The following is a 14,271-nucleotide window of genomic DNA, read 5'->3' on the forward strand; positions in this document are numbered from 1 at the left end:
CACACACACACACACACACACACACACACACACACGCACACACACACGCGTGCATACGCATTTTGACTCCTGTCCAGCACTACTCCAAGCAGGAGATGCACACAGACAGCACAGGGGTTGGTCAGCACTGGCAGCTGATCTGCCGACCGACACTGATCTAAGCAGATCCCAATGCAACTTACAAAAAATTTCTTTATGTTGCTTCTGATTGTATCCAAGTCCTGAGACACATTGAGGGACTGCTCTTTCCAGTAATTCAAAGTTTGCTGAGAAGATTCCAACCACTTGGTTAATTCATCCGAATCCCTGTTATAACTAACAGGGGCAAAGCAGGAGAGAAGAAAATTAGAACTGTCCACTGGTGACAGACAGCACTGGCTTATCTTCTTTCTTACTCTGATATGTACTTCCCATGTTAGGCAGCCTTATCATGCACAGCACTGTAACATTATAAGGATTCTGTACTGTACACATATACCATAGCCAAAACTAACACCCCTTTGTTTTCTGGGACTCTCTCCATTATGGCTGATCAGGAAAAAAGGCATCTGAAGGACCCAAGCTTTATTTTTTTACAGTCATACCCACAGGGATACTAATCCATCAGTAAGGACAAGGATAATGTTTTATTCTCCAAATGTTCCCTATAAACATGTTTATAGAACAATATAAACAGAGCACATAACTGCTATTGGCTGGATGGCAACATATTTATCTGACAAAGGTATCCAGACACAACGCTGCCCTCTCATAACTCCTTGAGGTCCAGCGACAGCCTTCCAAAATGAGAAGGCTTAGACACTGTCTTCTACTGCCCTCAAATGGTTCAAGGTTACACCAGGTGAGCAAAACAAATCCTCAGAAGAATTCAAAACACTTTTTAAAATGATTTACTTAATTTTGTTTAGGAAAAGAGTAAACTGCAGCCTCCTGGTGTAGTTATTTTACAGCATGACTCCCAGTTTCCATAGAAACGCATAATTATTCTCAGCAAACTTATTGTATATTATCTTGGGTCTAGCAAACCAATAGCGGGATCCATAATGGATCCCATTTGACACATGGGACACATGGGATGCAATGGCTTTAGACCGTCGATGAGAACACAAGAGAAGTGGGAGACCACATGTAAAATTTAGATCACTGCAGAATCCCTCTAAGATCTTTCTCCACAGCACAGTGCAAGCCAGTCCGTCCTTCAGGCAATGTACCTGAGCAGATGCTTGAGCAGCGTCTGCAGTCTGTGGAGCTCGTGGTCCGTTTTCCTGCTCAGCGCCAGTCCCTGCTCCTCCAGCCGGGCGATCTGGCCCTCCAGCTCCGGACAGCTCACACAGGCTGCCAGCTGCCTGCCTTCACTCAGGGTTTGGTACAGCCGGGCATGCTTTCCTTCAATGTTCCTTTTGATTTGCTAATAAAAGGCATGGGTTGAGTTGTTTAAAAGAGAATACAATCTGCCAATCTATTCACAAGTACTTGCTTTAAAAACTTACACAGCAGTGTACTGAAGAACTACTGATCCTTTCCCCCTTTTCCAAGACTGCAGAGACGTGGGTCATGGGTTACTGATCGCCTTTCATGGCAGGGTGTGATCAGTGCATCTCTATAGAACAGACCCAACTCCACAGATTTACTGCATGTGGACAAGAAACCAAAAATCTGCAGATTTACTTTTTTTTTTTTTTTTTGGCTTTTTTTTTGTGTTTGCTCTTATTCCCCAATGTGGAGATTGAACCTAGGGCCTTGTGCATGCTAGGCAAACATTCTACCACTGAGCTGTAGCCTCAGCTCAAATCTACAAATTCAGAACTCACAATTAATTTGATCATGTAAAATTTAAAAACAACTGCAGACAGTCTTGACATTTCTCTCTCTCTCTCTCTGGCTCCCCTCTGTGTCTCTCTCTCTCTCAGATGAGACCTTGCAGCACTGCCCAGCCTGGCCTTCAACACCTGCTCTCAGGAGACCCTCCTGTCGCAGTCCTCCAAGCAGCTGGACCTACAGATATGTTACTCTGCTTGGTTTGCAGACAAGTTTTGTTTGACATATTATTTTGAAAATCAGCATGTCACATACAATTTGCATGATCTACAGAAATCAGGATTTCTAGTGCTTCTGCAAAACTGGTTGGAAGATGGAGCACTCCTGTGTGGCAGTGGCTGAGCCCAGGCGCAAACACAGCCTGCTTCAGGGAGCTTGTGCCAGGTCACCCCTCCTCAGCCCCTACCCCAACCGCAGACCCAGCCGACATCCTCACTCCTGTCCTGGGCCTCAGAATACTGCAGCTGGACATAAACAGGGGATGAACAGGAGATGTTTTTCTAGTATCTATGACATGAAAATACTAAGGAAAATGGTCACTTCTGGAGTCTTCTGAATGTAAGGATTTGGTAGGGAGAAAGGAGGACAACTTTAAAAGAATAAATTAAGTCAGGTATAATGGTGCATGCCTATAATCCCACAACTTGGGAAGCTGAAGCAGGAGGATCGCTGCAAATTCAAGACCAGTCTGGGCTACAAGGTGAGCTCAAGACCAGCCTGAACTGCGTAGTGAGACTGTGTCTCAAAAAGACAAAAATAAATACAAACAACATATTATTAAATCCATTTTATGAAAAGAATGAAACTCTTCAGAACTGAAAACACATGACCTCCTGAAAAGAACTCATCTCATGGCAAGTATCTTCCAAACTGGGTTCAGCTAATGTCACTTATCCTGACAGCTCCTTGATCTTTAAAAATAAATTGGTAACAAAACAGAATTTCTGCTGTTCTCCAATGAACTTAAACAGTTTTACAAATTCTAGGTGTGCATCACCATATCCAGCAAAAAGAAAAAAGAAAAAAAAGTTTAGCATCAGTTAAAACAAGAAAGTTCTGGTCTTCTAAGCTTTGCACTTACACTAAGGCTTTTTAAACCAGTTCATCTTTAGACTCCTCCCTATTATAAACGGTGGATGGACTGCACACACCCAAGCCACAGGTGTCCACTGAGGAGGGCGGCAGTGTTGTTCACACACAAAAACCACTCCGTGGCTCCAAGGACAGAGAATGGCCTCGAGAGAAGGGCTTTGTGGATGTGTCTTCTTATTATTGTGGCAAATTTATTTAAAGCTTTAGAAAAATAATTTTTTTAAAAAAAGATTCACATTTGATAGAGCCATACTCATATTTTATGGGACATGGGAGAAATAGGTTCCTAGTAGATGGACTAACATTAGGTTGTTTCTTAACATGGCTTAAAGTACTGTTTTCAACTAATGCTGAATCCGTAGACCAACATCTCCCCACCCCACCCCTACCCCGGGACACTCAGATCTACCCATTGGAAGCATTTGGGGCATCTATAGAGTATAAAGCATCATCCTAGCCTCTAAGGAATGTTTCTTATAGGGGCTGACCTATCCCAAGGAATACCAGGGTCCTGCCATATGCTTCTGGCTTTCATTTTTCCATGCAGTCTATCCAGGCAATAAACCTGTTTTTGAAATTTTACAGCTGAGAGTTGGGCCCAGGTATGGTATTCATGCCTGTAATCCCAGCTACTTGGGAGGCTGAGGCAGGAGGATCACAGACAGGTTCACTATATCAAAATTAAAAAAATAATACCTTGAGCCTACAACCTAGATTCTGACTATACAATTAACATTCTAAAATGAAGACTATCAACTTTACATTTCTGTTGAGAAGATTTAAAACTTGTTTTTGCTTTGGCATGTTCTCAATGTCCCTTGAAAACTATGTTGAGGTCTTACTTCTCTGGCACTGACAATAGAGACACAAAAGCTTTGGTAATAAGATTTAAAGGGATACACGAGAAGTTTCAGAATTTACAGTCTTTGATAATGCTGGGGGCAGGTAACAGATTCTGTCCATTTCACAGGCCATGTCCACTCAGGATGCCAGTAAAGCAATGGAAGTTGGTAGATGTTCGGAGGGCTAGTGGTTTACAAAGTTCTTTCCATCTGCAGTTTGTTGCCATATTAGTGGTGCACTGAAGTCCACCCTGGAGGAAGGCAGACTGGACCTGATTATCTACACTACACCCATAAAGAAATGGAGCCAAGGAGACAGGAAGGTCACAGAAGTGGTAAGTAAGGAGACAGGGCCAAACTGAGGTCTTCAACCCAAGTGTGGCTATGCAAATCTGTAATCTCCCTGAATTCATCCACCAGTGAATAGTGAGATAAACATTTCATTTTTTTTTTCTTTTTAAAAGTTGGTTACATAGATTAATGGGTTGCATTGTGGCTGATTCGTACATGCAACTAAGATACTTTGACCATGTCTAACCCCCTCACCCTCCATTCTAGTTTCACACTTTTGGAAGGGTTCCAATGCATATAATACAGTATTTCATTCCAATTCACGTCATTCAGCTTTACAACCCAGCAACTTGGTCAAAACAAAATGCAAAGAGCCATGGACATGGCTTTGATGACTCAAGTCAGGAAGCAAAGTACCTGGTACAACGAAATCCTCTCCATCAGTCTTTCCTCGGTTTCTTCCACCAAATTCACAGAAGGGAATGTAGAGACAAGAATTTCCAGGTCCTTTTCAAGGGATGCGTAATTTTCATCAAATTCTTCCCATTTCTAAAGAATCAAGGACACGGCACAGCGGGAGTCCTTTTTAGTTTGGTTTCAGGCAATCCCAGTGAACCATCCAAACAAAAATGGGTTCATAACCCCATAAAATTAAGACACAGAGTTTAGGTAGACCTGAGCCATATTCCTCACTCTGGTGAGAGCTCGGTGTCTAATGGAAAATGATTCCACTGCTTGTGAGGATGAGGTCTGAAAGAAACCCAGTTGCTAGCCATGTTTTATGCTTGTACAGTCAAACTGGGTAAAGGACACACAGGAAGTTAATGTGATAAAGCACCTGCGGAGACCTGGCTGTCACAAGACAGCCCTTCTCCTACTTGGAAAGCCCAGAGCTTACTTTTAAAATATTCTTCACACAATCTCCTATCAGGCTGCTCCCACTCCACTGCGATCCCAGGCCTACCTGACCCCATTCCACCCTGTACCTGGAGGGGCACACCAGGAGAACCTCTGTCTCCCCCTCCCCTGGTGTTGTCTGGCTCCTCCCATCTCCAGAGAAGCCCACATGTTTGAGTCCCAGTACCCCACAAAGCTGAGTTATTGACACTGGAACTTATCCTACGAAAAACAACATATTCACTAATTTTTGTATCTATTCAAGCGGTGGATCGCCTGGCTTTTATAGGACCTGTGAAGATTTTTTAAGTACCACAAAATATTATTTTAAATGTCAACTGGTCACCCTGACTAGAAAATAAATGGTGTTAGCATAAATAACTCCTTCTGAAATTTCCAAGTTGAACACATTATTTCTTTCTTTAAATTTCCTTTATGTCCTAACACTGATCACGAAAGGCTTACTAAGTAGAAGTGGAAGCCTTAAAACTGAAAAGGAACTTTATGCATGCTTTATTTTTCTTTGACCTGAGACAAGAATGTCACGATCCATTTCAACCAATGAATATCTGGGACTAGAGTCCACTCTGTGAACCAGGAACTGTTTAAGCCAAATGACCTCATTCATGGCTGCAGTGTGTCTTCAGTCCTGTTAATTCTTACACGAAACTAAATGGGGTAAAGGGCCTCAACGCTCAGATCTGTGCATGAGAAATCCCAGGTAACTGTCCTTACAGGGACAGAGCAGAGGCTGTCATGTCCCCGCTTAACTCCAGCATAGCTTAGCAAATGACACTTGCTTTTGACGCTTGGAGGTGTTAGGAATGGCAGCTAAGGACAGAATTCACATAAGCCACGTACCTGCAGCAAACTCTGCAGCTTCACGCCACACTGCTGTGCCTTGTCTTCTAGGGACTTGATTTCTGATACTTGTTCTGCCCAAAATGCCTCTCTCTTTTGTAATAAAGAAGGAAACATCTTGGCAGAGTACGTTTGGATCAACAGCATGTCGGCAACAAGCTTCTGGAAAAATACCTGTAATAGTGAAGAAGTTTTAGTATTATTTTTAAATGGTTAAAATTGTTACAACCAAATCACTTTAACTTTTTATCCAGTTGTTTCTGTTTTATACTCTAAAATCCCAGAGTACCAGCACAGAGTCAAGTGTATAAGAAAATAAAAGGAAAACTGACATGGATTTCTAAGTTTCTAAAAATGGACAGACTTTTAACAAATTATAAAGAAATATCATCCTTAAGTAATGTTTCCTACAAAATAATCTTTTAGGCAGCAAACATTATTGTGAGCCCATTTTAGTGTCCTGATAGATCTTTCTAACCCAGTTGCTTTGAGTTTTAATGCATTACTAGAAGTGCTGATTAATTTGGAGAGAGTACATCTCCAGCTGTGCAAACCAAAGCAGTCCACATATCCAGCACACGTAACACCTAAACCCTCACTCTCATGACTCTGCCTGACAGAAGTAGCTAAGCAGAAGGAATTTGCTAATTGGGGCCAACAGGGATCCTGGTCCATAAACGTGATTATATTTGTACTTTGAACATTTACAAGGGAGTCTCCATTCACACAGTTCCTCGCCTCTGCAGCTTGGTCCCTCTTGTGGTTGTTTGGAGACCTTTCCTTTTCACAGAAATATCTTCTACTCTTTCACAAGGATAAATACACAAAAGGATTTGTAAAAGAATTCATCAAAGGGCTGGGTACACAGTAAGATGATCAATATTATTTTCTCCTCCTCTTTTGTACTTCATAGTCAATATTCACCTTTTAATTTTCTTACACTGAGGTCTACTACCTAGACTATGAACTTTCACAAGGTAGAGACTATGTCTTATGTTTTTTTATTAGCACTTAGGTCACTACATATCTTTAACTGGTGATCAAGAGGGTTTAATGAAACGATTGGAAAATGAAAGGATTTACTGTGGCATGCTACTACAGAATAGTACATTCTCCTTATGATTCCAGTTCTCAGAAGACCTTTCCAATACTATGTCAATTTCTCCTATTAAACGCTCTCAGAATGAATCTGAATTTTAGCTGTACCTCTGTGTGAAGGTCATTGATAAATGTTCGTTTTCTCACTCAGCTCGAAGTTCCACGAATATAAGGAACTGGTCTGTTCTCCCTCACAATCATACTCTTAGGCTTGCCAAGGTTCCTGCTACATACTAATCCATATTTATACAACAGAAAATGGTCTGTGTTTCACCAGGGGAAAAAAATCAACAGTTTCCATTAAACTCAGAGAAATCTTGAGTTTTTAGGACCTGAAAGAGAGAATCTGATGGGTCAATCTTACCTTGTGACTTTGTAGTTGGGCCTGTAAAGCAGCTTTACTTTTGGCTTGTTGTAAGTGGCCCTGTACAAGCTTTTCCTGTCCGATACTGACAAGCTCCCCCAGGCCCTGCAGCAAAGCATCCAGCTGGCTCTCAGAGTTGAAAGGGCTGCTGAGTTCCAAGTACCGAGCTCTGAGGATGCCCCACATGCTGTCAAGTATGTCCTGAAAGGAAAAGATGGACACACCCATTTTCATCCCACCAAGAAGAGAATTCTAGTGCAGAACCCACCTAAGCCCTCTTGAAGAACACAGCCGCCACCCTCACGGCAACAGTGCTGGGAGCGGGCTCTGCTCAGCCCTACCTCTAACTTGTGCACCTCCTGCAGGACTGTGGAAGGGAAACCAAGCCTCTCCCCTTCGTCTCTGAGTTTGGCCACTCGATTCTCAGACTTTTGCAGCTCTGCTGTGTATGCATCTGCTTTCTAAGTGAGAGACAACACAAAACAGGAAAGCCTTTGGTAAGTCAGAGAAGTATACATTTTTTTGTTAAAGAAAAAAGAAATTAAGGGAACAAAGAATGTCCTGTGTGCCTCTCCTTCACCTCCAGTCTCCTTGTCCATCTCCTGAGGAACCTGAGCTCCAATGTGCCTAACACTCTCCTCACACGCAGTATCAGTGGAGGAAATCCACATGGCCTCACGTCCACTGACCTGCACCTCAGCATCTCTTCACATCAGCATCCAAACACCTGGTGTCTTGCAAACACATAAACAGTGAGCCTGATGTTGCAAGGATTTTTTCCTGCTTTAGGAAATGGCAGCTGTTAATGAACTTTCAGACTACTCACAGTACTGAGAGGTCCCTTCCTTGAATGTGTATGTTTATTTTTATGCACTCACTTTATATCCCTAGGAGCAGTGTGAATTTAGCTCCCAGAATGGTTGCTGCATGTGTAGGTTCTCAGTTACTATTTGGTCAATAAATGGAATCCATTGGCTTCAAAGCAGAAGTGTGTTTAGGATTCTGACACACAGGCAAGTGATCCCCAGAAGCTGGAACAACCAATGCTCCACCGAGCAGGTGAAGCCTCTTTCCAACACCCTGAGCAGCCTGGACCCACTTCCTGCCAGGCTGACAGTGAAGATGGTCTCTTCCTGTTTTAATGCATGTGTCTGAGAGATATCTTTAAAACTCAGTACCAATCTTTCCCATTCTGTTGACGTACTCAAGCCTCGACCCTGCTCTCAAAGGGAAGAGGTTCAGATGCCCAGTGGGTGCACAGTGGATGCCTGGGACTCTGAGATTCAAGGTGACACTGATATGAATTACTGTGATTGATTACCTGGAGCTGGTCACCAATACTCTGGCCACTGATCTCATTCAAAGACTGCTGAAGGGCTGTCTTACTCTTGATGAGGTGATCATACAATCGTTTTATTTCATTCTGTGTAGAAAACAGAAATGCAGGAAACTGAGCAATCTTATTTAGTGCTTCATGATCCTTCTTAGATTTAGTTGAGTTTCTGCAATTTTTCTGATACTGGAAATTTCAAACATATACAAAATAGAGGAAACCCAAATAATAAATTCATACATAGACTTTGGAAAAGGCCTCACTTTCAAACGTTTTAAACACAAGCACAGGAGTCTCACTATCTTCCTCAGTAATTCCTACTCATGCCGGGAGGAGCAAATAGAAACCTGGGCCCCTTGCTGCAGAAAGGCTGCCCTGTACCCACACCATACCTGATAGCTGTGGGTGTAGTCGAGGCCAGCTTTCAGGGACTTGCTCCTCCAGGCAGCCTTTGCCTGTACATGCTCCAGGTAGAGTTGGAGGTCATTGAAACAGTCAAGGAACAAACTAGCATTCTTGCCAGGCCACGTCACAGCTTTCAAAAGATCGTCCTTCTTGTCACCCAGAGCCAAATACAGTTTCTTCAGCTCAAGAGCCAGCTCCTGCAATGTGGGCGGGAGGAAAGACAGAGAATGAGAGTGGATCCCTCACAGCTTGGGCTGGGGCCGGGCAGGCAGCCAGAGGGCAGGGCCTACCTCGCAGTGTGCCTGCTGGCTGTGCGTGTCCTCCCGCAGCAGCCCTGGGGTCTGCAGCAGCTCCTCCACACTCCCCAGGCACTGACTGAGCGTCAAGCAGAGGTCAAATAACTTCTTGTCCAAACTGACATATGGCTCTGCTGTCACATTTTCCTGAATCATGAAAAAAATTAGGATTCATTACCTTCTTTTTTTATTTTAAAGGGAATAAAACAAAACAAAACAGTGATTAAAAAAAGTGACAAGACAGTAGGAAATCCACAATAGTTACTATAATGCATATTTTTATCCTCTAAGAGCTACTCAGACCACTGGCTTTCTCCTTGCCTTTCTAAAAGTACATTTTTTCTGATTTCCATTGAAATTTAAGCTATATTTTATCTTAATAATAAGCTGTTTCAATCAAATGAGCTCTAAAACCTGGACTAATCAGTGCCTCGACTAATCAGGGAACCTCAGGTAGGTCACAGAAGAAACAAACCCAGAAGTTTTAGCTCTGAGAAAAGCAAGTTTAAGAAACGCGATCTTAGTGGTGCGTGGACTCCTGAATGAGTTACAGTGCCAACCCTAAGAAGAAGCCTTCCTTAGCAGGTCCACCCAGGGGCTAGCGGCTCCACATAAACCACACCGTCTCTCTTCCCACCGCTCCCTGCCCCCCGTGTTTAATGCAGGGGAAAGCAGGTCAGTGAAGAGAAGAGTAGCTGGGAGAAGGAAAAGAAGTCACAAAAGACGAACTGGAACAGGCTGATTAGGAGGAGGAAGTATGTATCTGAAAGGTGGCACTGGATGCATGCTGGTGTCACTCAGTGATACAGCACTCCCTCAACAAGCAAGGCCCTGGGTTTGATACCCAGAGCTGGGGAAAATAAACACACACACACACACACACACACACACACACACACACACGCACACGTAGATAGGCAGTGGAGCAGGGGAACAATGCACATCAGTGAAGGAGCCCCTGGGGCTATACAATGGTACCCCAGTGGGTTGGGGAGCCACAGATCTGCTTCAGCCTAAGCACATGGAGCCACTTCTCTTTTATCCCTGGTCGCCTTGAATCCCTGACTACCAGTCTAGGAGATGCTGAGGCTCGCAATTAATCACTCCTCCTTGGGCTGCTTCCTCTTGTGTTCTCTGATGGATCCCTAACCTACCGATCACACCACTTCTATTAAATCTACTCAAGGTTGGAAACCTGGCCTGTATCCTTCCTTCTCCTCCTTCCTCACCCTTCTAGGCCCACATCACCACTGCACAGTGTCCATCAACCCCTGTCCGCTTTCCTGCTAATTCTGGATTCATGTTTAGAATCCTTTACTCTAGGCAGCCACTACAAAACGGAACAGACTTGGTAAGCAAGGTAAACTCTTTGCAATTTTAGGATCTATTCCATTATGTGCTCCACTGTTTGCTCAGTAAATAAAATTATGATCAACTTGCAGTTAAGATATTCTATTTTTTTTTTTATGTTATTGCTACGAGGAAAATGCATAACAGTTTGTACCTGTGTCTGAAGGTCATTAGCTTCCTGGCGCAGGTCTTCCAGTAGGGTAGTATAGGTTTTCAGCTCTTCAATCGTAGGGTATTTGAAGCTACACACACGTACACTGGGTAGAACACCTACTCCTGTGGTAATCTACATAGACAAGGGAGCACTCATTAGCAACAGCAGATGCTGATATTAATGTAAATAGCAAAATGTTTTTGTGTCCAGTCTTCTGAATTGCCTTCTTGGTAAGCATTCTTGCTTGTCTTGTCATTGATAAGAAAAAGACTAAATACTTCTGGCGACTTTGAGAAGTCATGACAGGCTATATTTAGATAACTGAAGGTCCATTTAGATAGGGGAATCGGGGGAAACAAATCATAATTTGAGGAATAAAGTCACTAATCATTCAATTTAATAGCAGAGGTATTTATGTTACAAGGTTATCTGTCTATTCATCCATTTATTTGCCTATTTACTCTGTATTTACTAGGTCCTCTTGGCTCTTGGGTCAGAATATTCTTAGAATCACAAGCAAGTTGCAAGGAGGGATAGATACGCATCCTGATTTGGTACTGAAAAGCCAAATAAGCAGTTAAAAAGAGCTGTGATTTCAGAAGAGAATGATCTGGAATTAACATCTTTCTCTAACTGGAAAATTAACATACTAAAAGAAAGAAATGACAGATGAAATTGCTTGGGCAAAGAACTACTAGATGGCATTAGATTCTTTCAAAGACAGCTGAATACGACTTTTATAGTGCATATCTAGAAGGAGAAACCAAGACCATGGCCCTGCCAAGGAGCTTGATTCAACTTCAGTTGGTGAATTAAGGTTGCTGCAGGAGAGCAATTCCCCCCAGCTGGGGAAATGGGAACTCAAGGGTGGCCTCTGCCCAGGCAGGCGGCGACCTGGTTGCATGCAGAAGCCTGAGTGCTGTGGACACAGGGTCATTCTGCTCTTCTGCTTCTTCTGGAGAAAAAGGCAGCAGCAGCCAGTAAAGCAAGGCACCTGGGAGGCCCTCAATGGCCTGGTAATGTGCACAGGAAGGAACGGTGATGACAGGTGCCACTGACATACAGGCTTGCAGGGGCAGGGTCCAAAGAACCTTTCACTGACTCATGCGGCACCATGTAGTTTTCAAAGTGCCTTAAACATGAACATGTATTAGTTACTCTTTTAGTCATTCTACAGTCACTGAGACCCTGATCCCCGGTGCTGTGCTATACAAGATCACAGGACAGGCGGCTGTGGTCTTTCTTCTCAGACCCTCTACTAGGGAAGACAGACAAATAAACCAGTGGGTAGCACTGCAAGAGCTACGATCAGGACACTGAGAGCGCCGTGGGAGTGCAGAGGGGCACCTAATGCAGATTCCCAGGGTGAGGACAAAGCGTGGGCCAAGTGCAGAGCACACCCAGCACTTTGCTTTCTGAACACAAAGTGCTACACCGTGTGGGACGTGTGTGTGCATTCAGTGCACACTTCCTGGACCCACACACCAACAGTGCACTCCATGTGCCACACACTGACCTGGGGCTCCACGACCTGAGGCGGTGGCAGCCGCCTCCTCGATGCCAGCTTGTGAAGAAGATACTGCCATTTGTCACTGCTGCGCTGGCCCTGCGAGGCGGAGGTGGAGTCTGGGGCTTCGTTCTCAGAGTCGGATGCTTTGCCCCTTTTGAGGAAGGAAAAGTAGTCAAGAGGACTATAAACACAGTTTTAAAAATTACATCTAGATGATGTCTTGCAAACAGCTTTAAGAAACTTCACTCTCCCAAACTTCAATCCACCGAATGCCTGGCTATTTTGACAAGGTGTTACCTTGTAGATGATTCCTGAGTGGTACTTCCATCCTGTTGGCAATCCTGTGGCCATGTTTTCTTAGCATTAAATTCTATGAATTTGATTAAATCTCTCTGTTCCATTGGCTTTAACTCTAGAACCTATAATGAAGTAAGATTCAAATGGTTGGATTAATCCAGTTTTTCAATTAATAAAGATTTCTTCTGCTGAAATAATCTGATTTGGAACCACTTCCTAAATCATTGTTTACTATTTCTCTTTCTTGATTGCTGATTCTTACTCACTTTTATTCCTCAAAAGCCCACTTAAAATACTCAAAGAATAGTCAAGTATTAAACTAAATCAGACATGTGTTTTTAAAAAAAATCAATAAAAATATACTAACATTTTGAGACAATAAGCATAGTAGTGTTGTAGCCAGAGCGCTAAGGTCTCCCTGGTATTTGCTTAGTTTGATTCAGGATGTAACTCAAAGTTCCTGACCCAGAGGCAGCAGACGGAAGCATCACTGCCAAGGCTTAAAACTCAGCACTGCTGAGGCAGCTTATTTACCCGCCCTCTTGGTGAGTGCCTGTGTCGTGGGCCTAGAGGAGAACCATTACCTGTGAGCCTGCTGCCACGTGGGCTGAAAATCAAGCACCCTCCCCCCCATCCATCTCCATAGCTACTGGGGACAGATGTCTCAGCATCTCTTGGGAGGATGACCATAGGCAGTATAGCAAATATGGGGGATTTCCTTCTATTTTCTGTTTGAAGGCAAAGGTTGTTTTCACTGTTTTGTTTTGTTATGTTTCTTTTGCTCTATTCATTATTCTCAACTGGTTTTTATAATGTTCTATTTTTGGTTTGATTTTGCTATACCTAATTGACTGGACAACTATTGTGAAGTTGAAGAGATATACCATAGGACATATTACTACTATCCCAGTATCCTGTTGTGAAATCCTGTACCAATTTCATTGCATTATCTTGATTGGCTTTGTTCTGTCTTGTGCTGTTGCATTTTTACTACCTTCAAAATAAAATTTAAAAAAAAAAAAAAAAAACAACTCAGCACTGCTGCCTACACCCCCCTCTCCACCCCGTCACACCCAGTGTGCAAACTCCAAAGGCAAAAGGTCTTATTCTTTCTTACAACTGTTGGTGGCCAAAATTACCTGTGGCTGTGGGACATCTTTTAATCTGCTAAACTGTGGCCTTTCAGTTACAATAAACTCCAGTTCTGAAAGGTGAACAGGCCGCAGAAATTTGAGATGTTCTGAAGGTTTTTTTAGAATGGTCGGAAACTGTAAAAAAAAAAAAAAAAAAAAAAAATTCAAGATGGCAGACTACATAAAAAGAACTATCTTATTTCACCTCTAGCAGTGGGAAAAGTTTTATATAAAGTAAGTGACAGTACTTTGTTATGCACTATAGGAAGTGCATAATAATGTACTGTGATGTAATATACTTAGAATAGCTTCAAAATCATTATATTTGATGAGATGATCACTTTATTTTCTCAACCTCATTCATCCAATGAATTATGAAAAGCCAAGAAAATTACAACAAAGTAAAAAAAAAAAAATCTAAAAGGGAAACAAGTATTATGATTTTAAACTCAAATTTGCCTAATGTTTAAAAAAATTTCCAAAACCCCCCCACAAAACAGAGAACAGTAGGATGAAAGGGAAAACCAGAT

General features: G+C 42.8%; 1 protein-coding gene across 8 annotated transcripts in view; it reads right to left on the bottom strand.

Annotated features, from left to right (window-relative positions):
* Positions 1–14,271, bottom strand: part of Syne2 (spectrin repeat containing nuclear envelope protein 2) — a 313,170-nt gene that overhangs the window by 77,796 nt on the left and 221,103 nt on the right. For all 8 annotated transcript variants that reach the window (XM_063241111.1, XM_063241110.1, XM_063241106.1 and 5 more), the window contains 13 exons: positions 13,748–13,876; positions 12,609–12,730; positions 12,318–12,462; positions 10,802–10,933; positions 9,292–9,444; positions 8,989–9,198; positions 8,585–8,686; positions 7,605–7,724; positions 7,264–7,464; positions 5,802–5,975; positions 4,461–4,592; positions 1,212–1,408; positions 183–315 (listed from right to left, as the gene is read on the bottom strand). In XM_063241111.1, coding sequence (XP_063097181.1) covers positions 183–315; positions 1,212–1,408; positions 4,461–4,592; positions 5,802–5,975; positions 7,264–7,464; positions 7,605–7,724; positions 8,585–8,686; positions 8,989–9,198; positions 9,292–9,444; positions 10,802–10,933; positions 12,318–12,462; positions 12,609–12,730; positions 13,748–13,876 — 1,950 coding nt within the window. The remainder of the gene's footprint in view (positions 1–182; positions 316–1,211; positions 1,409–4,460; positions 4,593–5,801; positions 5,976–7,263; positions 7,465–7,604; positions 7,725–8,584; positions 8,687–8,988; positions 9,199–9,291; positions 9,445–10,801; positions 10,934–12,317; positions 12,463–12,608; positions 12,731–13,747; positions 13,877–14,271) is intronic.

The sequence above is a fragment of the Cavia porcellus genome, unplaced genomic scaffold (assembly GCF_034190915.1).
Source record: "Cavia porcellus strain 051 isolate PalLab524CR breed Dunkin Hartley unplaced genomic scaffold, mCavPor4.1 scaffold_31, whole genome shotgun sequence".
Taxonomy (NCBI): Eukaryota; Metazoa; Chordata; class Mammalia; order Rodentia; family Caviidae; genus Cavia; species Cavia porcellus.